Source organism: Chaetodon auriga, chromosome 18 (genome assembly GCF_051107435.1).
Source record: "Chaetodon auriga isolate fChaAug3 chromosome 18, fChaAug3.hap1, whole genome shotgun sequence".
NCBI classification, from domain to species: Eukaryota; Metazoa; Chordata; class Actinopteri; order Chaetodontiformes; family Chaetodontidae; genus Chaetodon; species Chaetodon auriga.
Genome location: NC_135091.1, coordinates 13,963,106 through 13,988,586, shown reverse-complemented (window position 1 = coordinate 13,988,586; position 25,481 = coordinate 13,963,106). Strand labels below are relative to the sequence as shown.

The 25,481-nt window shown below is 44.6% G+C and overlaps 3 protein-coding genes across 5 annotated transcripts in view; 2 read left to right on the top strand and 1 right to left on the bottom strand.

Annotated features, from left to right (window-relative positions):
* Window positions 1-2,947: 2,947 nt before the first annotated feature.
* On the bottom strand, window positions 2,948-5,996 carry rhov (ras homolog family member V). Its single transcript, XM_076756286.1, has 3 exons — window positions 5,684-5,996; window positions 5,229-5,287; window positions 2,948-4,911 (listed from the first exon to the last, which is right to left on the bottom strand). The coding sequence occupies exons 1-3, from the start codon at window positions 5,886-5,888 to the stop codon at window positions 4,465-4,467; spliced, it is 711 nt and encodes a 236-aa protein (XP_076612401.1). The 5' UTR covers window positions 5,889-5,996; the 3' UTR covers window positions 2,948-4,464.
* Window positions 5,997-6,460: 464 nt separating this feature from the next.
* Window positions 6,461-11,979, top strand: vps18 (VPS18 core subunit of CORVET and HOPS complexes). Its single transcript, XM_076756595.1, has 9 exons — window positions 6,461-6,857; window positions 7,028-7,169; window positions 7,379-7,470; window positions 7,767-8,017; window positions 8,288-8,641; window positions 8,793-10,055; window positions 10,176-10,385; window positions 10,530-10,766; window positions 10,964-11,979. Exons 1-9 carry the CDS (start codon window positions 6,755-6,757, stop codon window positions 11,258-11,260), a joined length of 2,949 nt encoding a protein of 982 aa, XP_076612710.1. The 5' UTR covers window positions 6,461-6,754; the 3' UTR covers window positions 11,261-11,979.
* A 659-nt stretch (window positions 11,980-12,638) lies between these two features.
* ino80 (INO80 complex ATPase subunit) overlaps window positions 12,639-25,481 on the top strand; it is a 33,964-nt gene continuing 21,121 nt past the window's right edge. For 2 of the 3 annotated variants that reach the window (XM_076756401.1, XM_076756400.1), the window contains exons 1-25: window positions 12,639-12,734; window positions 14,113-14,177; window positions 14,570-14,761; window positions 14,966-15,123; window positions 15,289-15,356; window positions 15,598-15,744; window positions 15,875-15,995; window positions 16,127-16,332; window positions 16,444-16,497; window positions 16,611-16,814; window positions 16,971-17,175; window positions 17,648-17,715; window positions 17,818-18,039; window positions 18,313-18,393; window positions 18,783-18,878; window positions 19,732-19,791; window positions 19,924-20,066; window positions 20,561-20,645; window positions 20,748-20,865; window positions 20,967-21,052; window positions 21,859-22,026; window positions 22,246-22,379; window positions 22,720-22,787; window positions 23,014-23,107; window positions 23,387-23,603. In XM_076756401.1, the coding sequence (XP_076612516.1) occupies window positions 14,610-14,761; window positions 14,966-15,123; window positions 15,289-15,356; window positions 15,598-15,744; window positions 15,875-15,995; window positions 16,127-16,332; window positions 16,444-16,497; window positions 16,611-16,814; window positions 16,971-17,175; window positions 17,648-17,715; window positions 17,818-18,039; window positions 18,313-18,393; window positions 18,783-18,878; window positions 19,732-19,791; window positions 19,924-20,066; window positions 20,561-20,645; window positions 20,748-20,865; window positions 20,967-21,052; window positions 21,859-22,026; window positions 22,246-22,379; window positions 22,720-22,787; window positions 23,014-23,107; window positions 23,387-23,603 (2,955 nt within the window). In that variant the 5' untranslated portion in view covers window positions 12,639-12,734; window positions 14,113-14,177; window positions 14,570-14,609. The remainder of the gene's footprint in view (window positions 12,735-14,112; window positions 14,178-14,569; window positions 14,762-14,965; window positions 15,124-15,288; window positions 15,357-15,597; window positions 15,745-15,874; window positions 15,996-16,126; window positions 16,333-16,443; window positions 16,498-16,610; window positions 16,815-16,970; window positions 17,176-17,647; window positions 17,716-17,817; window positions 18,040-18,312; window positions 18,394-18,782; window positions 18,879-19,731; window positions 19,792-19,923; window positions 20,067-20,560; window positions 20,646-20,747; window positions 20,866-20,966; window positions 21,053-21,858; window positions 22,027-22,245; window positions 22,380-22,719; window positions 22,788-23,013; window positions 23,108-23,386; window positions 23,604-25,481) is intronic. The other variant, XM_076756402.1, reaches the window with a different exon arrangement.

The window sequence follows — 25,481 nt, the reverse complement described above, 5'->3', positions numbered from 1 at the left end:
TGATGGAGGCGAACTGAGGTTGTTGACTGTGGGACAGAAATAATCGTTGCTGCCTTCAGGCACAGTCACAGTCAGGAACTGGGACGATTCTCACTGGCTTTGCTTGACACCGAAACTGACAGTTTATGTTTTGACAGTTTTTCTTTAATCAACAGTCTTGTCACAGTTAATGTGATTGACAGGTTGGCTTTTGTCATGAAAATAAAGTCTGTATATGAACTACATGAGAAATCAGGAAATAATATTATAACCACATGTTTTTCCAGATGGGTTGCAAATCAATGAATGGCAAAATGAACTTCATTTTTTCTGTTCATGTTTTGTCATTTCTGCTCTCTACCTTATTTTGAACACTGCTACCCAATCATAATGCCTCACGTACGTTCTCAGAAACACACAAATGCATCAGCCAGTTAACTGGAAATACAATAACAATAACAAAATGAAACAACAAAGTGTTTTTTTTTTTTGAAAGAGACACTGTGCCAAGTCACCCCCAAAGCATAACTGTTCAAACTGCCAATTTAGATGACCGAGGAGCAGCAGTCACGAGCCAATAGGCTTTGTCCTCTGCCAGGCGAACCTGTTGGTGCACCTGCTGATTCCCAGGCCTCCCTGTGCCAGTCTTTTACAGTGAAACCCAGCGAGAGTGAAACTGGCCCTGAGCCAGAGGAAGACCTGGTTGACTACTCCTGACACAATCGCTAAAAGCAGGGGATCCTGGGAAGAAGACCAGCCCTGTGTGGAGACGAGAAAAAATAGATGACTAACCATGAGAAGAGAAAGAGAGCAGGAGGAGGAGGAGGAGGAGGAGAAGGAACAGTTCACTGAACTCCTGGGAACCTAAAACCTGCCCAACATGGACTCCACGATTGCTCAATTAATGCGCTATGACTGCACGACCTGTGTAAGTGTCTGTCTGCATCATGTGTGACTGTACAGCCACATGCACTCAAGACGTGACATTTTCATATTCTATGCAGATTTTTGGAATTAACGCAAAGAACCTTGCAGAGCATCTGTGCCTTTGCTTTGAAGGAAAGACAGGATCACAGTTTGAGGGGAAAAACTCATAAATAACACATGATGTTTCGTCAGATGTGTCTCACGGCCTGTCTTGACCCAGGCCTGCTACCTTTCAAGATGGTAATAGCCATAGTGCTCCTGACCTTCACCTGCCCTCACACAAAGCTGAACTCTGCTTTCCTTTTGGCACAACACAGACACACACAGGATAACGATAAATGTGGGATAAACCTTCAGTGTAACAGTGACTCTCTGACTCCTTCTGAGCCCTCTCAACAACTAAAGCATAGAAACATTCATAAGCTTAGTCAGTACTTGTGTTTCTTGTTGACCTCTTTTTAGCATCATTTCCAAATATCGACAATGAATCCAGTGAGTGTTAGTATTACTGACAGGAAAAATGGCCCAAACTGCAAGAACAAGACCCAAGCTGTAATAAACCAGTGTTGTGTAGAAGCCTGGTTCCTCTTGAATAGTGTTTGCCTTCCCTACAAATAGGTTGATGGTTAGGGTTAAGGTACTGGTTAGAAGTTATCATTCGGCATCATAGAGATAACTGGTTGTGCAACCGTAAACTCATCAGGAAACTGTTAACAGAGGTAAAAAAATCCAGGGAGAAGTAGGCTCATTTTCTCATAAGTTTGCATACGATCACACTTCTTTTTGCAACCAGTGGAGTTGACCCCTGCTGGTCATTACAAATGTTTAAGGCACTTCTGCAATGACTTCACTTTTCCGATCTGGAAGCGACATCCACTATTTATACAGTCTATGAGGAAACCGGGTCCCAGGGGAAACACACTTCAACAAAACACCAAAATTGATTACTTACACCTTAGTTAACTGTTTATTTCGCCAGCTGGGGGCAGCGCAACAATCTGTAAACAAGACACTGGTGAATGTGTAAGCAAACAAGCAACATTAGTATTCATTTGAAGTCGTTCTGGTCAGCTTATGATTGTAAGTCCAGATCTGCTGTTACTTTAAAAATTCATTAGAGCAGCTTTAAATCGTTATTTACTTTCTCTTAAGAAATGATGATGGCTAACACCCTCTGGTCCCTGGGTCCAATTGTGTCAGCGGGGTTCAGATAACAGAACACCGGCTCCTCTCTCTGACCTCTCCTCATGGGGTCATTTGGGCGAGATGAAGGTTGTCCTGCTTTAACCCTCCGATAACAGCCGTTCAAACAGACCCCTGACACATGACTGCGTGATGGACGGCGCACTGACTAATGGCAAACAGATTGCTGATGTATTGGGGTGAGCGTGTGTTTTGTATCCTCTCGCTCATCTATGACTCATCCACCCTGTCCTGAACAAATGCACTGCAGAGCTGTCAGACCCACAAGTGCTTTATCCCCCCACTGTGCTCTGCCTGCTGCAATCCTCTGAGCACGTTCTTTTTTCTCAAACTCAGGTACGTTTCATCATCACACCTTTCGGACAAATGTCAATGACGATGTGCACACTCCATTGTTTTGATAAACCAGCACAGTGCTGCTGTTTATTCTCAATCAGTGAATTTGATTCAATCACACTCTCATGAATGCCGCTCTCTCCGTGTAGCTGGCCTTTTGAAAAAGGCACAATCAGACACAGCAATCGGTCACAGCATGGCACTGCCAAACCCCATCTGCAGTCATGTGGATTGCATTAGAATTGGTCGACCTGGAGCACGGCTGGAGGCCAGAGGCTACTTATCATATCTTTGGACAGAGAGGTGGTTCAGGAAAAGTACCTGGAGTGGTGAGTCGGATTATTTAGACTCCCTGCAGAGAACAGAGCTTGCTTTTTTTCCCTGCTTTTGGTGACCCCTTTAAAACTCTTGAAAGTAGAGCCGTTGCAAGTATCAGATGGGCTGTGAGTGACATAACGTTGCATTTCAAGCTGCTCTAAAAATAAACGGTAACACAAAAGCTATAGTTTGCACTTCATTTATTTGCACCACATCACTCCAACATGTAAAAAAGACACACAGGTTAGAGAAGGAGATTAGTGACGGTGATACAAAACGTTTGTAGAGCACATGAACGCATTCAAAATCATTGTCTTATATTTCATATACCTAAACATGACATATGACCTGTTTTAACAAACAGAATAGCATATACACTCAGCTGACTTCCACGAGAAGCATAGTAAAGCCTAGGACGGGCCCTGGAAACGGACACACACTTGTATATATCCACCAGATGCCGTTACACTGGAGTGCAAAATATGACTTTCTTTTGCACATGCGTGACAGACACAAGGCTTTTTCAAAAAGTGTATTACTGTCCACTTACAGTCAAGCAGAGGCAGTTTAGCATCCTCTCACTGTATACACACCAGGATGTTGAGGAGATAAGGAGTGTATTGAGCATATAAACAAAGAGGGGCGAATAAAAAAGCCAGGCTGACGGTGGTGGGAGAACCCACAGGGTGGAAGTTAAGACTCCTGCAGTGCTTGCTTTCACAGATGCAGATTGATGGGAGACAGGGACAAAAAGCCAAAGGTTGCCCCTGTTTGCCGCTCCCATGCAACCTTTCACCTCATACAAGAGGATTTTCAAACAAGTTCCTGTGCCAATCGGAGAGTTAAGACTTTGTCACAAACAAATCATCCCGCTGTGTTTCTTTTTCACTAATTTTTGAATTGCTTGATAAAAAATCCACTTAAACACCGGGGTGATAAAACTGTCAGTAGATTAACTTGACAACCAGAGAAAACCAGGCCAAACCAGCCAGGGCAGCTTTCACACACAGGTAAGAATGTGGCACGTCGCACTGCAACCTGAACTTGCAGCTGCCGCATTCAAATAGGCTGCCGTGGACAGACAGCGAGGGCACAGCAGAGACGTGGCTAACGCCCATCTGCTCACACTCGGCCCCGACACTTTCTGTTTCTCTCTCGCTTACATTAAAGGCTGCAGCTGGTAGCGAAGCACACCATGCAAATTCACAACATTTACATGATGGCCTGTCCTTTCTCTCTCTGCTTGTATGTTGATCGAGTTTACTCGCCAACCTGAAGGCCTCACATGACTGCCCCTTTCTCTCACCAGCGATGCATACATATAAAACATGCTTTGATTTTAATGTGCGAGACATGTTGTTTTTCTATGGCCCAGGAACAATCAAACATGTGAATCTAATGTAAACAACACTGCTGTCCTGAATCTGTCTGCTGGGGTGTGAAACCACACCCTGACCGCGAATGACCCACAATCCTCTCTGCTGCCTCCGTAGATGTTGGTTCCCAACGCTCACTGTGCTCATGTCTTGTTTCCCTTGCACCATTTGGCATCCCAGAGTAAAATAAGCCAAAATCTTAAACAGGGAAGGATGCTAAACTGCCACAGATCGGAGCTGTGACAACAAGCGAAAGTAAAGGATTTAAATAAATCGAGAGTTTTGTCCACAACCCACAGGGTTAACGGTCCATGAGTTCATGAGTTCAGATGAAGCAGAAGAACTTCTTCCAGCTACACCTGGAGAAAGCTTTCGTGCGCCTATCAGAAAACCTCCTCTTCTTTGTCTTGCGGGTTTTGTTCTTAATGGCGGCGAAGATGGCCGCGTCAAACGCTTCCTTCAAGTTCTTCTGCGTGAGTGATGAACACTCTATGTAGTCTGCAGCCCTGATCTTCTCCGCCATGCTCCGAGCCCGGGAGCTCAGAACGGGCTTGACATTAGATCGGTCCAGGTTGATGAGGACGTTCACGTCCAGTAGAAGGTCCGACTGAGTCCCAACAAGGACGATGGGCGAGGACGGGTTGTAAGCCCGGATCTCTGAGACCCACTTCTTGGTGACGTTGTGAAATGAGGTGGGGTTGACCATGCTGAAGCACAGGAGAAAGACGTCTGTGTGGGCATACGACAGAGCCCTGAATTCATCAAATTCCTCCTGAATGAAACACAAAGACAGAGAGCACAAGTTAGTTTCAATCAAACTATGTACAGACAGAATAGAGGACTGAATGGAAAAGACTGACTCACTAAAGTCTCAGGGAAAGATCATCCATTAACATTCAATTGTGGTTACTGAGTCATATATTGGATGAAGCAAGGACGTGACAGTTTGTACCTTCATATATCATCTCTAATGACATCAGAAAAGTTACATCAACAATGGGGATTTGATGTTCTAGATTTTGTCTAACAGGTACATTCATAATCGCATTTCTTGTTGGAAAAAAAAAAAAAAATAGCAACTACTCGTACCTGTCCAGCAGTGTCCAGAAGCTGAACTTTGACTGGAGATCCTTCTACTTGGACCTGACCTGTTGGAAACCAGTAAGATGAATCAGTTAGTCAATTTAGATCACTTCACTTTAGACTTATTTCAAAGAAAGAAAACATTTCAAACATGAAAATCACACACACACACACACACACACACACACACACACACACACACACTGCACACATTAACACACGAGCTACATATATACAAGTTTAAACCAAATCTCCTCAGAACAGCATACTCGACTTGTAGAAGTATAAATTACACATTAACCTGGAAGCAATAATACACAATCTGTTACCTCCATACAAGCGTTCATGCAAATATATGCCATTTTTATTCAAAATAAAACTAATCACTTATTATTGTTGTACATATTGTGAGCAGCTTGGAAAAATAGTGAAAGGCAAAATAAAACTTCACTATCACTCACCGGAGAAGACGTCAAAGCCCGTCTGTTGGTACTCTGCCGGGTATCCATTGGAAGTGTAGCTGACAATCATACTGGTTTTCCCGACGGCTCCGTCACCGACCAGCATACAGCTGATGACACCGGGCTCCAGCTCATCCTCCCGGGTCAGCCCGCAAGCGGAAGGGACTCGGGACTCGTGGTAAAAGTAATCCATGTGAGGTGGCATGACGAGCCGCACATTCGACTTGTGAAAGCAGACTGTCCTCCTGTCTGATCGCCGCGGGACTAAAAATAGTGAGAGTCAGCTGAGCTGTCTGTGTCTGACATACCGACAGGACGCCTGTCCTCTTCTGACTGACGGGCCACATGTGTGGGGTGGGCCGTTTTCTGCTCAGACAGGTTGTGATTTGCATAGACACTCCCTCCAAGAAAAGACAGAAGATAGAAAATAAAAAATAGACAATAGAAATATATGGGGAAAATATATGGGGAATCCAATGTGCATTTGTTTATAATCATTTATAAATCATAATTCATTTATTCAAGTTTAATTTTCTTGTATGATATATTATTTTATTCTTGGCTGTCGATTTTAATGCCATGATTGTACAACCGTGTTGTTTGTAGAGTCATTACTTAGTAAATCAGAAAAAGGATAGATTAGGAAAAATAGGGAAATAAAAAGCTTTTTTGGGACTAATTTATCATCAGCCTCATTACCAGTCACTCGAAGTTTGGACGAACTGCGCCCCCAAGCGCCAGAGATAGGCACTACACCGAATGTGATCACATGATTCCGTGTGTCACCTGATTCTCCGCGTCCACCCTGTATTGTGTAGTCGGAAGCTAAGCTAGCTGTTACATCGCATTGATGATTAAAATTTCATTTATTCCTCTTTTTGATGCAGCGAAAGATATTGTTTTGTAAATCTTGCTTCTCCACTTACACGCACGCGTAGAGAGGAAGTAACGTGTCGCGTGTCGTTAACGGGTGGAAGTTGTGATAGCCAGCTAGCTCTGTAGCCATGTCGTCTTAGGATTTTATCAGTAGAGAACTTCATTTACAGTCAGGGAAACAAGGTACATTCAACAATGGCTTCAATTCTTGACGAGTACGAGGACTTGCAAAACACCAGGCAAAGTGCGCAGCAGCACAGCCGCTTGTCGACCGCCAACATCGGGTTAACACATTCAGGTAGGTCCCCTCCTCTGTGGAGATGCTCTGTGTGATTAGCTAGAAGCAACGATGCTATAACGTCATTATTACCTTGTCTTATAAATGATAAAGCACACACTTGGATATTGCAGTCACGTTGTTGACTAAATGCTTTCACTGACATTACGCTGTTTGCTTGTTTATTCTAGGCTTCGTCAATGTGAGACTTGAGGAAGAAAGGCCGATATTCAACAAGCAGAGGATCGATTTTACGCCGCCTGAGAAAATAAACCATCTTTCGGTCTGCAACAATCAGCTTTGCATGAGTCTGGGAAAGGACACCCTACTGAGGCAAATGACACCATAATCACTTGAAACACTGTGTTACTGGTCACTAGTGTCTGTGTGGTTTTGATTGGATTAGTTTGTTAGCGGCTGTTCTTCTTTGTGATTAGTACTCATCTGTTGTTAGCTGTTGTTGTTTATTGGAGGCTGTTAAAACAGATGATGTAGCTGATACAAGTAGCTGGTGCTAATCATTCATGCTCTGTTCCCTACAGGATTGACTTGGCGAAACCAGATCAACCTAATCAGATTGAATTAGGACGGAAAGATGAAAGTAAAGTGCACAGACTCTTCCTGGACCCCACTGGTGAGAACAAGCACAATGATTATTCAGATTTTCCTTTTAAAACACTGTCCATAGGCCACACTGAACACTGCATTTGTTTGCTCCATTGAATATTTTAAAGTTACTCTTGAGGTGCACCAATATGGGACTATTGCCAGCCACTCATGTGTAGGATGACTTCTCCAGAGTCTGCATCAACACCTTCATATTAAACACCCAAAGCTGCTACATCATTTATAAGATCACTGTTGCAGTGTCATGGTTATGACTTATGAACAGCAGCAGCTGTATCCTCCTCCATGTTTTTCCCACCGCAGGCTCCCATCTGCTGATCAGCCTGAGCACCAGCGAGTGTCTGTACCTCAACAGGAACACACAGAAGGTGCGCAGTCTTTCCCGCTGGAGAGGACACCTCATCGAGAGCGTAGGCTGGAACAAGCTGCTGGGCAATGAGACCAACACGGGACCCATTCTGGTTGGCACCAGTCAAGGCATCATCTTTGAGGCTGAGATCTCTGCAGCTGAGGGCAGCCTGTTCAACACCAATCCAGATCAATACTTCAGACAGGTCAGAGCATATGTGGCCATCCTGTATGTTTAGTATTTCGTATGTGTAATCAAGTTTCAGTGCACAGTTGGTCATGTTTACACAAAGATTGTTTAAACATTTCCAACTAGAACAATGTCTGAAAGTGCAATACTTTCCTACAAAAATGTACATTTTACTTTCAGGTTTGTCCATACTACTATAATCAAAAACAGTCGAAAATACTGGCCATATTTTATTTCTTCCTCTTGGTATGCAGCTAAATAATAACTTATACTCTTCCTGGGGCAGGTCCACTCTCTGGAGGAGGATGGGAGGCCTGCTCCAGTCTGCTGCCTGGAGGTGGAACGGGGTCTGGAGAACAAGTACTTCATCATAGCCACCACTCGCAAACGCCTGTTCCAGTTCGTGGGTAAGGTGGCCGAGGGGTCAGAGCAGCAAGGCCTCAGCTCCATCTTCAGCCAGAACCAGGACCTGCTGCCCAGTTTCCAGGAGTTCCCAGCCAACATGGGCTACAGCGAGATCACTTTCTACACCTCGAAGCTTCGCACCTCCCCTAAGGCGTTCGCCTGGATGATGGGTAATGGAGTTCTTTATGGTCAGCTGGACTATGTGAGGCCTGATTCCCTGCTGAGTGATGTGCAGGTAAATGTCTGCGTGTGAGAATCTTTCAGTGGGTTTAGCCCAAACTCATGCATCTCTGAGTGACGTTTACTTCCACCCTGTCAACATTCACCATTTATTGTCTTTATGTTTCACATAATTTCTCCATATTTCCACCCTCGCAATCAAACAGGTATGGGAGTACACGCCTGACATTGACCTGACTGCCAACAAACCCATCTCCATCGTGCTGACGCAGTTCCACTTCCTGCTGCTGCTCCATGACAGAGTGAAGGCCATCTGCACTCTGAATGGCCAGGTGGTATATGAGGATGTGTTCCCAGATAAATTTGGCTCCCTTAAGAAGATGATCAAGGACCCAGTTGGTGGGTTGGTGTGGATCTACACTGAGCGGGCAGTATTTCGTTACCACGTCCAGCGTGAGGCCAGGGACGTCTGGCAGATGTACATGAGCATGAATAAATTTGATCTGGCCAAGGAGTACTGCCGTGACCGGCCCGAATGCATGGACATGGTGCTGGCCAAGGAGGCTGAGCACTGCTTCCAGAACAAGCGATACCTGGAGAGTGCCAAGTGCTATGCGCTGACTCAGAACTACTTTGAAGAGATAGCACTCAAGTTCATTGAAGCCAAACAAGAGGAAGCCCTGAAGGAGTTCTTACTGAAGAAACTAAATAATCTGAAACAGAGTGAGAGAACGCAGATCACCTTGCTGGTCACCTGGCTAGCTGAGCTCTACCTGAACAGGCTTGGCCAGCTGGAGGCTGATGGTAACAGCATCATCTTCCAGGAGACCCGTGAGGAGTTTCGCCACTTCCTCAGCAACTCCAAGCACAAGGAGTGCCTGTTCAACAACCGCAGTACCATCTACGACCTGCTCGCCAGCCACGCCAACGTGGACGACATGGTTTACTTCTCAGTCGTCATGCAGGACTACGAGAGAGTGATATCCCACTACTGCCAACATGACGACTACAGCGCTGCTCTGGACGTGCTCTCCAAGCACTGTGATCAGAAGCTTTTTTACAAGTTCTCCCCTGTCCTTATGCAGCATATTCCCAAAAAAGTGGTGGATGCATGGATTCAGATGGGCAAGCGGCTGGACCCAAAGAAGCTCATCCCAGCTCTGATGAACTACAGCCAAATGGGCAGCACCCAGCAGATCAGTGAAACCATCCGCTACATGGAGTTCTGTGTGTACGAGCTGACTGTGACGGAGGAGGCCATCCATAACTACCTGCTGTCGCTCTATGCTAAGTATAAGCCGGACTCTCTGCTGTGGTATCTGGAGCAGGCGGGTACACACGCCTCAGAGATCCACTATGACTTGAAGTACGCACTCAGGCTGTGTGCAGAACATGGCTACCTCCGGGCCTGTGTTCTGGTTTATAGGATTATGGAGCTTTATGAGGAGGCAGTGGATCTTGCATTACAAGTAAGCAATGTATGATTTGGGGGTCAGCGTTAAATGTGTACAAATACTGTTTCATACAAAAAATAGCCCAAAACTTTGACAGAATTTGACACTAAATTGCGATGTACTTATTGTCCACAGGTAGACGTAGACTTGGCCAAGTCATGTGCAGACCTGCCTGAGGATGATGAGGAGCTGAGGAAAAAGCTTTGGCTGAAGATTGCCCGGCATGTGGTTCAGGAGGAGAAAGATGTGAAAAAAGCCATGAACTGTCTGTCCAGCTGCAACCTGCTCAAGATTGAAGACATCCTGCCTTTCTTCCCAGACTTTGTCACCATTGATCATTTTAAGGTCTGTAATAAAGTAATTCCTTTCTTGTTTTTGAGATTAGATAGATGTGAAGTATGCTCAGTGTGTGGTTAACATACAAGAACAAAATACAATATATTACTTCAAATGAATGTACTTTATCATCTGTGATTTGTGGTTTCTCAGGAGGCCATCTGCAGCTCCCTGGAGGAGTACAACCAGCACATTGAGGAGCTGAAGCAGGAAATGGAGGAGGCCACGGAGAGCGCTAAACGCATCAGAGAAGACATCCAGGAAATGAGGAACAAATATGGCGTAGTGGATTCCCAAGAAAAATGTGCTGCTTGTGACTTCCCGTTGCTCAACAGGCCGTTCTATCTGTTCCTGTGTGGACATATGTTCCACTATGACTGCCTGTTCCAGGTAACTCTCCCAGGCTGCATCCAAACTGCTTTTATAAATGTCAATATGTGCCATTGCACACACAAGATGTTCTCTTTTGCAGTTCTTTAATTTGTTGAGTAAATACCTTATGAAAAATGTCATGTTTTAAACCTACTTCAGGGGATATATTTCAAAGATGCCTGAACAGTAATAATTCTTACTTTTCTACCTTCTAGGAAGTGACCCCTCACCTGACGGCCTATAAGCAGAGTCGTCTGGAGGATCTGCAAAAAAAGCTTGCGGCAACCACACTATCCTCAAAGTCACGCCACCGCCCGGCGCCCAAGGACGAAGGAGACACTTCCAGCCTGGGAAAGGGCAATGCAGGCACGAGCCGCGAGCAGATAAAATCAGACATTGATGACATCATTGCGTCTGAATGTGTGTACTGCGGCGAACTGATGATCAAGTCCATCGACAAGCCTTTCATTGATCCACAGAAATTTGAGGAGGAGAAATCCAGCTGGCTATGAATGAGGCTTCCTCTTCTCTCATTGTGAAAAGACACGGCAGCCCACAATCTGTATGTCAACAACACAGCACCACTCGAAGGACAGACCCATTCAGTGGATGCAGACATTCACCCGATTGCCTGTTGGTAGTGCCTACTGCTGAAACTGACATTGGCTTCAGTTGTTGTCCACAGAATACACTTACAGTACTTTGTTGACAGTATGTGAAGCTGATTTAAAGAACCTTTGCACTTTGTATGGGGGCATGTAGTAAAAGGTGGTCAGCAATGATATGGTGAGGTAAAATATTGTCAGGGCTGTAGAGTGCATACAGTGTGCCTGAACCTGTAATTATAATGGTAGAAAAGGATGCAAAAGCTGGAATCAGATATAACTGCACTATACATCTATAAACTACATCAGGTCATGCACTTGCTTTGTCTGTTGGAAACATTACCTGCACTTAGGCAGCACCTGTGATTTCTAGTTCAGTTCAGGCACTCCGCTGTACAGGTCTTTGTTCATTTAATTGTTAATGTGGCGCAGATTAACAAAGTGTTATTTCATGTATTCACTGTTTTGCAATTCAATTGTGGCACATTAAAGCTTGTCAGTACAGATGAACTGATTATTTTGGTTGTTTAAAGTGTAATAAATATGGAACAAATTATTTGAACTCTCAGGTGTACTGACAGAAATAACCACCAATATATAACTAAATAAATACATATGAAGAAGAACATGGACAAAACCATACTTATGCATCATAAAAGAAAATATAAGCTGTGGTTTGGAAGATATGAGTTCTGGCGACTGTGACAGTAAGCATCATTGTTTGATCCCTGCCATTACCATCATACATTTTCATGTGTGTCATAGACCATTATCAATATAAACTGAACACAGTTGTTCATACATTTGTACATAAACACACGTACATATGTATTTGAACTTTTCATTTTCGTTCAGTTCGCAGTAAACACTTAACATCCGAGAAAAATGTCATAATTGTCACATTTTATTGTGGATATCCAACTGCCTCACCATACCTAAAACGGAGTTCCCTTCTGGTGACGTAAGACGTAGCTCGGTAATCTTCGCATTGAGCAGACGCTATTAATCGACATCGGAAATTAATCGATAAGCTTGGATAAGTTGTGAATTTAGTGCCCAAATGGCATACTCTGTAGACGTATACCTCGCGTTATTTGAAAAAGTTACCGCTTGGATTTCTTGCCACGGTTATGTTCTCGGAGACATCGATAGGCGAGCTTCCCGTTATCTGCGATTGATTGTAACGCCTGCTCCTTGCTGTACCCTCGCCATGGCGTCGTGTCTCTGCTCTCTCAGTAACAGAAAGTGGCCGCCTCTCTGCTGTTGCTGCCGACTCAAAGCTCACAGACTCGCTCGGCGTCTCAAACCGCCATTTTGGAGTCAGAGAACCGAGAGTCGGCAGCAGCGAAGAGAGAGACGAAAAGGGGGATACGGGGCCGAGGTGAGAGACTCCATGGTGGTTGTTATGGCGAAGGAGCAATGGGGGAAGATGGCCGGGAGGGAGAAAGAATTAAAACATGGGGATCATTCGTTCACCAGACAACCGAGTCCCCGCTCGTGTCCGCAACAGGGGTACGAGAGGCGCGGGCGGAGGGCCTTGCTGTGGCTGCACCGCGACTAGCCTGTTAATAGAATTGACATTAAACCAATATCATATCTTAATACATTGTTAAGGCAGGGAGGTGGTGGCCTTAAAGAGACAGAACCGATTTAAATACTTCATATTAATGGTGTGAGAGGACGTCTGTGTCAAAGCGCCTTAGTATTTGATAAGCTAACGTCAATGACGAAAAGCTACATTAGACAAGTTAGCAAGCATGCAGTTACCCTGTAACAAAGGCTAGCTGTCAAGGAAAGCAACTGCCAATGCTAAATCATGTCTTTGGTGCGGTTTACTGAAAACAGTAAGCTGTCAAGTGTGCGTCTAAAGCAGCACCTTGACGCTATACTATCACTGATAGGAGGCAATGCCACTTGTGCTCACACAGCGAAGCAGCTAACGGTAGTTAGCTGGCGGGCTACAGCGCAGAGCACGATCCAAGGTTAGCAAGGAAGCCCCGGCTAACGCTAGCTTGGATTTGTTAGCTAGCTAATCATAACATAACGGTGCTGTAGCACGGGAAGATAAACGTTATTTAGGATAACAAAGCTGTCTGTTTTTTCTCCTGCATTTTATAAAGAAGACCAAACTCTTTCGCTATAGTTCTTTTCATCCTCCCACACGCAAGATAGAGAACTTGTCTCAGAAAGACAAGTGACTATGTGAAGTCAATGAGTAGTAATTACAGAGGACAACGGATTTAAGTTTACTATGTAGCTAATCGTCCTTGTCTGAACAGTTGCACACTCAAAAATGAATTGATAGCTTGAACAGCATTGTAATACTTGGTGAAGTATAGACTTTGTGAAATGTAACTTTAAATTGATCCAGTCTGACCATTTAATAAACTGAATGATATAAAAGTAGTATGCAACTATAACGGCCTTGTGTGTTATGCAAACGGGGAAACAACTCTGACAAAATATTGAGCTAGTAAATTTTTCTTAATTATTTACATTATAAACACACAATTTAAAGACAGTAGCATTGCAGGAGCAGTCATTTCATTAATTTCTGTTTATTTTCAGACATTTTTGAACATATTTTGTTTTTATGGAAAGTTCAGAATATCAAGAACACTCGGGCAGCACTCATGCTGTCAGCAGCACACAATGACACAAAGTCGCCATAAACAGATGACACTATGTGAAAGAGCACCAGCTCCTCATAAAAACACTTTTATTATTGTCAGGGGTGTGACTGGTTTCTTCTTTTTTAGGGGCTTTCACTTCTGTTTGATCTTTAATCGTGGACTCAAGAACAATGGCATCCCTTACTGAGAAGGTAGGCCCACGGTTTATGCTCCTATTTGCTCAATGAGCCGAGCAGCTGGTACATCCTGCACGCCCATCCTTTGGAGGAGAGCAATGGCCATTTTGTTATATGATGCCAGGAGAGTATCTCCCTCATGCCAGACTAGTTGGGAAAAATTGTTTTGGGAACCTGAAGGAAAAACTCAGCAACTGCTTATGAATGTCTCATGAGTCATCTACGAATTCTTTAAGTGGTATGAACCAACATGCCACCGTTTCTTGCTATGATTTAGGTGACTTGCAATAAAGCATCAGAGCCTTACTCATCCCATAGTGAGAGCACAGCGTCCTGTAGTGCTCACGCTGACCTCGAGTCATCTGCGTGATCCTGTACTTGTGTCTCCCCTCAACCTCTCTCATCAGTAAAAGCTGCTGCCCTGCTGGGCAGAGGTGTCTGTGCTGCATGGCGTCAGGGCAGGGTGGCCGGCCAGAGGTTGGAGCATCAGGGAGCTCTGCCCTGGCCAAACCTCTCTACCTGCAGCGCTTAGAAAGAACCCTGAGGTTGGACAGTTTCCTGCGCCAGACTGCCGCCGTCTTCAACAGAGACATAACCAGGTAGAGGCACAGTAGAGAAGGAACGAACATACACTTTTCTTGCATTGAACTCAGGTGTGTTCCTGAGGATATTCTATGATCAGTTACTGTAGGCTCTGCAGTTTAAAGGTGGCTCATGCATGGATACGGAGATTAGCACTATGAATTATGTTTTATTGCTGTTGCACAAATGGTGGACTTACCTACATATTTCTCATTTTCTAGTGATGACAGTGATGACAGCGATGGTGCATTGGGGACAGGCCTGTCTCTGGATCCCTCCACTCAGCACACAGCTTTGAATGTGAAGAGTGAGCCATGTGAGCAAGGGGATGGGATGGCCGAGGCGAAGCCCCTCAACGGGGCTCTGCTGCAAGGTAAAGGTATGATACATAGAGATACAGTAATATTATGTTATGCACATACACACACACACACATATACTACACATGCACACCCCCACTTTTGTCCTGTAACTGTTCATGGATGGTAGCATTCTTGCACGTTTGCATCATGTGATGTTTCTTCTCTTGCTGTAAACTCCACAGACCAAAAGGCAGATAAAGCTTGCTTCTACAATTTCTCCAAGCTGAAGAAGAACAGGAAATGGCTCAAGGTACTTTAGAAGAGACATACTTTTCTCCATTGTTGTACAGATATAAGCATTTAGTTGATTAATAGATTGCATAAAGGACTAATAGATTCATAGAAAATGATGATTAGTTGCAGCTCTGCTACTGATGCTGTTCAGAACATTTCGCTGCTGTGTTCTGTCTTGCACATTACACTGTATATCCATATATACATACACACACCCTCAGCTTTCTTTCACCACGGTCCTCCTGTGTCTCCTGCAGAGCATCCTGTTGAGTGACGACACCACAGACTCGGACACAGACTCAGATGACTCTGACTTCAGTTTGTCTCGGGAGGAGCTGCATGACATGCTGAGGCTGCATCGCTTCACCAGGCAGCATCAAAGCAAGTTCCACTCTGACCGGGAGGTACAACCACACACACACACACACACACACACACACAAATACAGTGCCCAGTCACAATGCGAATATCTCTGACATGTGTTTTTTGTAATGTCGTCATTGTATTTTTCCATCTGTGTGTATTTCCCTGCAGCTTCACCAGTATCAGTACTACAGCACTGGACTCCTCTCTACTCATGACCCTTTCTATGAGCAACAGCGCCACCTACTGGGCCCAAAGAAAAAGAAAATTAAAGATGAGAAGAAATTCAAGGGTACAGATGAAAAGAAAATCTGGAATCTGTGTTGTGATTTTGTCAATGTTATACAACAAAAATAACTAAATAATTACTCAGATGATTGATAAGATTTTAAACTGTTTTCCACTTTCTATTTTTTTCATTAGCTAAACTGAAAAAGGTGAAGAAAAAGAAGAAACGGGGAGAGGGAGAGTTTCTGGATGAGGGGCGTCCTTATGTCACCAAGATCTTTGCAAAGTTTTCCCATGATGCTCCGCTGCCCATGGTGAAGAAGAAGCATCTTACCATTGAGCAGCTGAATGCACGGCGACGTAAGGTCTGGCTCACGATCGCTAAAAAGGAGATTCCCAAGGTTAGTGTGCATGATGCTGATAAACAGATGGTCAAACATTCACGCTCATGAGTTTCTGGTGAAAAGTTGACACCATAGTCCTAATTATCCTGTTTATACCTATTTTTGCAGTCTTTCAAGCAGAAGACGTCTGCTAAGAACTTGGTGTTGACCAATGCTAAAAAGGTAAGTAAAGTGTTTCACACTACTGTGTTGTTAAAATGAACTTTTTCCCTAACTGTCAAGAGTAAATTGCAGATTAAGCACAACTTTTAACTTCAGTTTTTTTTTTCTCCTAGTTGGCGCATCAGTGCATGCGAGAGGTTCGGCGTGCAGCTATCCAGGCTCAGAAGAACTGTAAGGAGACTTTACCTCGTGCTCGTCGCCTCACCAAGGAGATGATGCTTTACTGGAAGAAATATGACAAAGTGGAGAAGGAGCACAGGAAGAGGGCAGAGAAGGAGGCCCTGGAGCAACGTAAACTGGACGAAGAGATGAGAGAAGTAGGTGGAATGGATTTAGCTTTTTTTTTTAATGGAAATATTTGCATCAGTATAAGTTACATTTGAAAAAACACTAGAGTTTTAACTTCTAAAGATTTAGAATATATTACACAAAAGCATGGCGTTATTTTCTCTGTCTCTCCCACTCTCTCGCAGGCCAAACGTCAGCAGCGTAAGCTGAATTTCCTCATCACCCAGACAGAGCTGTATGCTCATTTCATGAGCGGTAAAGCCAGCATGGGGGGTCCAGAGGGAGATACAGCTCAGGAGGAAATTCTCAGAAAGCTTGAAGACACTGGGGCACAGAGACAGATTGACATTGGAGGAGGCGTAATGGTCAACATGGGACAGGAGGACTACGGTATGAATGGCTCAGCCAAGTTTATTCTGTTACTGGAGCAGAGTCAGTCAGTTACTGAAACTCACTGTTGATGGGTGATTTCTTGTCAGTCCCCTTGAGGAGCTGCTGACAAAGTACCTCAAAATGTGTCAGAATCTTTTTAATCCCAAATGGACCAGTTATCATGATATTTATTAGCTCTTAAGCTATTTCTATCTGTAAATCATATTTCCTGTTTTCCCTTCCCCGTCCTTTTTTATGAGCTGTTGAGCAGTTTGGATATTTGTGCAGTGAAGTACTAGAAATATGAAGCAGGTCATTGAGGGATCATTGTTTGTTAACCAGTGATGAAATTCTATAATTCACTTTCTGATTGATTAGAAAATACAAGGTCATATTTTCTTTTCGAGTTGTTTTGGCAATATGCTCTTCTGTGCGGCAAAGCGACCTGAGATTCATCTGTTTCATGCACAAGTTGATTGTATGATTTCAGATAGTGAACACTACAAGTCCCAGGCCCTGAGGAATGCCAAAGAAGCCTACCAAATTCATCAAGAGAGGGTAAGTGGATGCATGCAAACCCTCAGAGGTGCACACACACACACTCATTCTGCCCACTCTGCCCTGTCCATGCTGTGCTAATCCCCAAACGTCTCCCCGTAGACGCGGATGTTTGATGAGGAGGCAAAGGACAGCCGCAGTGCGTCGCTACACGCAGCTTGTGGCTCATCCTCAGGTGTCGGCTCTGGCTTTGGAGAGAGCTACAGCCTTTCCAACCCGTCCATCCATGCGGGCGAAGACATTCCTCAGCCCACCATCTTCAACGGCAAGCTCAAGGGTTACCAACTCAAGGGCATGAACTGGCTGGCCAACCTCTATGAACAGGTACCCATGTCTGCCTCTGACTTTATTTTTGTGTCCTGAAATATGGCAATATTTTCTTCTTCTTTCTTTCAGTTGGCATTATGTTTAGAATATGACATTTATATGGTATGAATTGCTAAAAGAGCTCAATGTGAATCTTTTCCAAGGACTATGCTCATGGAGACTGACCGGCGCTTTGTTTGAATGGCGTTTTTTGGCATTCCATCTTCATATGTGCTAACTTACACACATTGAAAGATTTATTTTCTCCTCTGTTTTCTTCTTTCTCTGCAGGGAATCAATGGAATCCTGGCAGATGAGATGGGACTGGGGAAGACGGTCCAGAGTATCGCCCTGTTGGCACACCTAGCAGAGGTGAGAGAGCACACTTCCAAAAAACTTTGTGGAATATTCAATTGTCTCTGCTGTTGTGACTGAAAACATCCAACATCCAGCTTCTTTGTGCACCTGCATCCTTTAAAGAGTCCCTTGTTTTTGGCAGTGCTTTTCGCTGAATGACTCATACGACTTATTTCATTGTTGCGGGTAGCTGATCCGTAGATCGTTCGGTCTCTTAACACCAAAAGGTGACAAAGTGGAATTTAGGGGAAATGTGTGCTTTTCAGCATTGAACGGTCGCTGGCAGGAAGGTGCATGGTGTGTTCCTCCAGGGCTTCCTGTTATTGGGTGCTCACACATGCACACACAAAGTGCACCTGCTGTAGCGGCTGACGGTGTGTTCTCCTCTAACTGTTCCTGCACAGAGAGACAACATCTGGGGTCCATTTTTGATCATCTCTCCTGCATCCACGCTCAACAACTGGCACCAGGAGTTCACCCGCTTTGTGCCCAAATTCAAGGTGAGAATCCACAACGCCGCTGAGCGAGAACGGCAGCGGAAACACCTGCGAAATCATGTCCGCAGGAATCCTGGGAGCGTCATCTCTTTGGTCGTTTTCAGTCCTCTAATGAACGCAGTGTTTTGTTGTTCTTGTGAGAAATTCTGTCAAACATCTGAGAACTAACGAGGACAAGGCATGTCAGAAACCGTTCATTAGGGGGCAGTGTTGCACTGGGAGCTGGTAGCATTGCCTGTGTTAATACTTTGATTGTTGAGTGGCCGCATTCTCTTCTTTCTGCCCGTGTTAACTGGCCTCTGACAGGCAGTGTGTACTCTTGAATGTCAAAAAAAAAAAAAACATTGACCACTTAAAAACACGTCAATATGTCTGCTATGCTTGCGTGCGCACATACACACTATGATCCGCGCAACTCCTTTGTTGTGCTCAACCCCCAACTATGTCTGTTTTCCTCTGCAAGTTTGAAAATAAATCAATTCCAGTCTGTTTTGCTAATGAGGTGCGAAAAGACCCTATTACACATTTTGAAGATAAGCTTCCTGAACACTCAAAGCAAGACTGACCGAAAACAATGGAATGCCAGCGTGTGCTGAGCGATGTAATGATGTGTAAATCTTTTCACATTGCATTTTACATCAACAGCTCAACAAGTGGAGCAGTGATTCAGAGATGATGCTATGCCTAAGTGTTTCCTCTGGGAACATCACTGCAGCTCTGTTTTTGTTTTACATTACTCAGTGCAAATGTAAGTGTTTTGGATAGGTCTGAATGAAGTTTAGGAGGAATGGATCCGCACACAACTCACAAATTACTGTTTCCCCCTTTATTTTAACTTTGCTGACTTGTCTGTCAGGTGCTGCCGTATTGGGGGAATCCTCATGATCGCAAGGTGATTCGGAAATTTTGGAGCCAGGTAAGGAAGAGATGACAGGGATGATCATTCATCATCAAGATACTACAGATCTTGGCCAGTATATGCTGTGCTCAGGTCTTTATTTCTAGTCTGTAACCAAGTTTGTACCCATGTTTGTCCACGTTTCAACAGAAAACCCTCTACACACAAAACGCACCATTCCACGTGGTGATCACGAGCTACCAGCTGGTGGTCCAGGACGTCAAGTACTTTCAGAGGGTTAAGTGGCAGTACATGGTTCTGGATGAGGCCCAGGCACTGAAAAGCAGCACCAGGTAAAACCTCGACATTACTGCTGCGTCAGCATGTAATGCTGTGCTCCACATTGCAGGGTTCCTGTGAGTTCAGATGTGTTGATGCCTAATACTGGATGTATTTATTATACCTGATAATTAACCTTGCTGTAACATGAACAGTCTTTCTTTTAAGTAGGTTTGATATGCAGTTTGTAATAAACTGGCTAGAATAAGCAGAAAAGCGATATGGCTTCTTTAAACATTCTGAACAAATTGGCTGAAAAGCTGAAAAAATACAGTTGTTCATCTCTATAACTACATAAATATTTCATGTCTACTGTTGGACGCTGTCCAAAATCTACAAAACTAGTCACAAAATGTCTTGAGATGAGAAACGTGCACTCACAAATGAACGGGGCTTCCACGCTTTGAGTAATTGGTGTGATTACAGTCCAGTTATATAAACACCGTGAACTCATGTAGTTGTTGCACTAGATCTCCAGTTATTAACCGCGTCCCCTCTGTGTTTTCAGCGTTCGCTGGAAAATCCTTCTGCAGTTCCAGTGTCGAAACAGACTGCTGCTCACTGGAACGCCCATCCAGAACACGATGGCTGAGGTGAGCTGTGTGTGTGTGTGTGTGTGTGTGTGTGTGTGTGTGTGGGCGTTCATGTGAGCTAGGCAGAATTGTTGACGACCGTATGTTATTACTGTCCCTCAGCTGTGGGCCCTGCTGCACTTCATCATGCCCACGTTGTTTGATTCCCACGAAGAGTTTAACGAGTGGTTCTCCAAGGACATCGAGAGCCACGCTGAAAACAAGTCGGCCATCGACGAGAGTGAGAAAAGCCTTTCTGTGCCAACGTGGAACTTTTATTTCTGCTCGCTTTTGCATGTGATTCGTTCTGTCGCTGAGCATTGATTGATGTTTGCGTTTCAGACCAGCTTTCCAGACTGCACATGATCCTGAAGCCTTTCATGCTGCGCCGAATCAAGAAGGATGTGGAAAACGAGCTCTCAGACAAGGTAGAGGAGCCAACTCTCTCTGTGCTCGCTGAGCTTAATGTCTTGTCCGGAGCTGCGTGTTTAGGAGGGCAAAAAAATGACAACACCATGAAAACAAACCTTGTAGCCTGTTTAAACGCGCACCCTTCCTCCTCTTCTCTCTCCCTGCACACGTCACTCACACACAGTGTTGTAATAAGCTTGTGAGTGATGCTTGTGCTGGCAGATCCTCTTGACAGATGTTGGACTCCGGGTCGCTTGCTGTCACACGCGGCACACACATACTCACTCACACGCTGTGGGAGTCTGGATACACAGAGTCAGAGGAATGGCAGAGTTCATGGCTCCCCCACATCTGTCTTTTTCGCTTTCCCCCTCGCACCCACACGCAGTCCTGCCAGCCCGCTTCCCTTTTTCTTCCCCGCTCTTGTTGGTTTCTCTTGTTTTGTCAGCGCAGTTCACTCGTGGTTCACGGTCGGCCTTTTACGGGTTTGTTGCCGTTCAGTTTTGCTGCTTTCATCAAAGCGGGGCACGAGATCAAACCAGTTTGCACCCATAAATTTATGTTTTTTGGTTGGGCCCATGTGATAATATTGTGTGTGTATGTTGTAATGGAGGCATAACACAGCAATAAAACTGAATCATTTGTCTCTACTGAAGCCAACTTTTACTTTGAAAATCAGTCTTTTTACAAACCTGGCCCAATTGAGGCCATTGTCATTCACTGCTTATCACACAGGCTTCTTTTCTGTTTCATTTCATACTAAAAGGCAGCAAAATAATTGTCATTCTTAAAGCCCTGAACTTGTCCTATTCCCTGTCTACAGATTGAGATCCTGACATACTGCCAGCTGACATCACGGCAGAGGCTGCTCTACCAGGCTCTGAGGAACAAGATCTCTATTGAGGACCTGCTGCAGTCCTCTATGGGCACGGCCCAGCAGTCCCACAGCACCACCTCCTCCCTCATGAACCTGGTCATGCAGTTCAGGAAGGTACTGCAGGAAAGCTTTTTGGCTTCCAGCTCAGAAATATGCAGCAGCTGTGATGATTGATCACAGTTATTAGTCGTAATGATGTTAGGATCATTTTAAATATCACGTTATCAAAAGTCCTAACAATGAAAATCGAGAAGCACAATTAATTGGCAGTCGAGCAGTGTCTGTTCTTTGCCTGCTTTTCTAAATACACTTTCTGTGTCTGCTTGTGTGTAGGTGTGTAACCACCCCGACTTGTTTGAGCGCCAGGAGACACGCTCTCCTTTCCACATGTCCCTCAAGCCCTACATCATGTCGAAGTTCCTCTACCGCCACGGCCTCGTCCACGCACACAACCAGGCCAAAAACAAGTAAGTTCTCCCACACAGAAGAACTCACGGACACACTTGATCCTGACAAGTACGCCTGAAATCCAACCAAAACAGGTCTATCGACATTTCTACAAGTGTTGGTTGTAGGTTTATATTTGAAATTACGCCAAAAAATGCTGTGAGACATGTTTATTTTCTTAGTAATTCTTTGTTCGTGTGCACATTTGCTGATTTAGGAAGTTGCAAAAGTCTATTATCCAAATTATAGCTATTAATACTGAGAAATGTTATGGCTCGAACTGGGATCAGACCCATCTGATCTCTTTTGCTTTTCTCACATTCAGTGGTGTAACTCAGCCTGTCTCTGCATCCTTTTCAGATTACTCCAAGTGCTGTTGTCTCCCTTCTCTCCAAATCACATCCAGCAGTCTCTTTTTCACAGAAAAGGTGAGCACGTATGGAGCTTTGAATTCAGACGTACACAAAGCTCTTGACAAAAGCGGGAGTTGGTTTTCTCATCTGAAAGTATCTCGTTCATTTGACATTCAATCCTCAACTTCCTCTCCTCCCCTGCCTTTTCTCCCTGTTTGTTATTTCCACGTGTTCTCTTTGTATTTTTTTTCGTTGTTTAGTCTCATATTCTTCATCCTGTATTCTGTTTTTACTGTTCCAGGTGATGACAAAGGAAGCTGTTTCTCCTTCCTGCGCTTCATCGACGTCTCGCCAGCTGAGATGTCCAATCTCATGCTGCAAGGCACCTTAGTGAGGTGGGCTTTAAGTTTCCATCGACAGATCTGCTTCTCTCTTTGTCTTTCTTTCACCTCAGAAAGTAAAGTCCACCCTGTCCAAATGTCTCTTAGCAAGACACCAAATGTTCAACAGCTCTGGAGGTGCTATGCTGTAGTCTACTGCACTCTGCAAGTTTGATAATTAATAAGGACCAGCGTTATGCACTAGTTTTGCAGAATTCTTTGCAAAGTTTTTCTATGAAAAATCTTTTTGTAATTTCGTTTTTTTCCTCCGCCCTCATGCCGTTTGTTTTGCAGATGGTTAGCCCTTTTTCTGTCCCTCAAAGCTGCGTATCGGCTCCGCTATCAGCGCCTGTTTGGCCTTGAAGGAGAGGGTCAGCAGGAAACCAGAGACTTGCAGGGGGGCGGAGGGACGTCACAGCCCAGGAGTAAGTGTCTGTCTCACAAGGACCTAATTCTGTGGCTGAACAGACCCACCAGTTTCCCAAACACGCACAGCAGCCCTGTCCTGCAGGTAAGAAACACACAAGACACATTCACATTAACATCTATGCCCGAGATGAGCTGTACATGAGGGTGTGTGACGGAGAAGTGAGGCATGTGCTGCTGCTGAGGCTGAAATTGTCCCCAGAGCATCAGTCAGTGTTTGGCCACACAGCTTGCTCTCTGCCCCAGGTTTCCTCTCCCTCCTCTGGGATCCAGTGTGGAACCCAATCCCTCTGTAGCCCTGTGACCCAGTAACACTGTCCTCCCTCCCTCTATCTGACTCCAGTGTCTGTGCAGCAGTCGATCTGTCCCTCCGCTGTCAGACATGTAGAGGAAAGTCGCATTTTCAAGATTAAAAAAAGAGTGTTGGATTTAAAGGAGACTTAAGGTCAAAGCCTTTTCTGAACCTTGTCAGTTTTGCACACATAATAAACCATTTAAATCACACATAACTCCTGTTTGTTAATGCTATGGCGTGATATGAAACCAGTTTGGCTGACAGCTGTTCTTTCAGCCTTTTGATGCTTACAGGAAGCACTTGGCAATCATAACAAACGCTGGAGTTTGGTGTGGGTTAGATAAGTGGTAGCTCTTATATGGTACTGTTGTGTCGCTGCCGGTTTGACGGAGACACTGTGAGGTCTGGAAATGAGTGGTGCATTGTTTTTGTTCCTTCAAACCATTCTGGTAGCTTAGCAGTCTGGGCAGATGTAGCACACCGCAGTCCGTTTCATCTGCACTCAAACGCTTTCAAATGTGTTCGATTCTGCAGCCGAGAGCGGCAAGGTTATGTCGTGACAGCGCGTATTTCCTCCATTTCTTTGTATTATTTGGCAATATGGACATCTAATTATTAGTTGGAAAGAGAGAGTGCGATGCATAGGTGCCAGTTTAAATATACTGGCCACCTCAAAAAAATAGAAAAGCAAACAGCTGCAGCCTGCAAATACACCACAAGGTCACTGCTGCAGGAGTGTTTTAGTCATTGTGCTGAGCTAAAAAAAACACTAAAAGCAGATCCCATCAAATCTTTCACGCAGCGAACAGTTACCCATTGGCAGATCTGTATCTCATTACCACCCTTTACCAATTCTGACTTGTTGGGTGGAATATACTCAGGAGAAAATGCTGTCCGAGTAATTCCATCCTCCTTTTCCTCTCCTCTCCTCCTGGCCTCATCACGCCGAGTCAGGCAGCTGCCTCGCGTCTTAGGTTCCCCCCTGGAGCGGCTTAGGAAACGAAAGAGCACAAAAACCTTAAGAAGCAAGTTCAGATATGAGAGAAAGAGAGAAACTTGCAGACACACGGAGAGCTAACACTGTATGTGTACTGTATGACCGCGCTGACCCCAGACTCCCACTTGAGCTTCTAGAAATTACTCACTCCCACAGCATATGCCAACTTCTTTCAACTCCTCATTTTTCTTTTGAAGCGGTGTGTAGCTGCCGCACAGTGCCTCCCCTCTCTGCTTGGCTCATCGCTCTCTGGCTGTGTACTTGACAGTGTGGTCAGTGGTGCCTTCAGCTTTCCTGCTGCTCCTGTTGAGGAATAGAGTGAACCAGGCACCTCTGAATACCTCCTTAACAGGTTTTCACGCATGCAGCTTTGGGGCACTGCTTCAAATGGGCTCTGTGTCTCAACGTGAAACATGAATTTGTGATATATACTTGATGTAATTGTATATTATATGCTATGCATGTCATTCAGTATGTATTGTGAGAGATGCGTACTTGCTAACTCATGCTGGAAGTGACTGGAGCTTGGCTGGAAAGGATGTTGTTTTATAAACTCTGCCATTAGATGGCACTCTGTATCCACCGTTTCTGCGCCTCCATATGCGCACAGTAACATACACATAACATTTCTATATTCCTTTAACACCTACCACTGCGTTATACTTGAATTA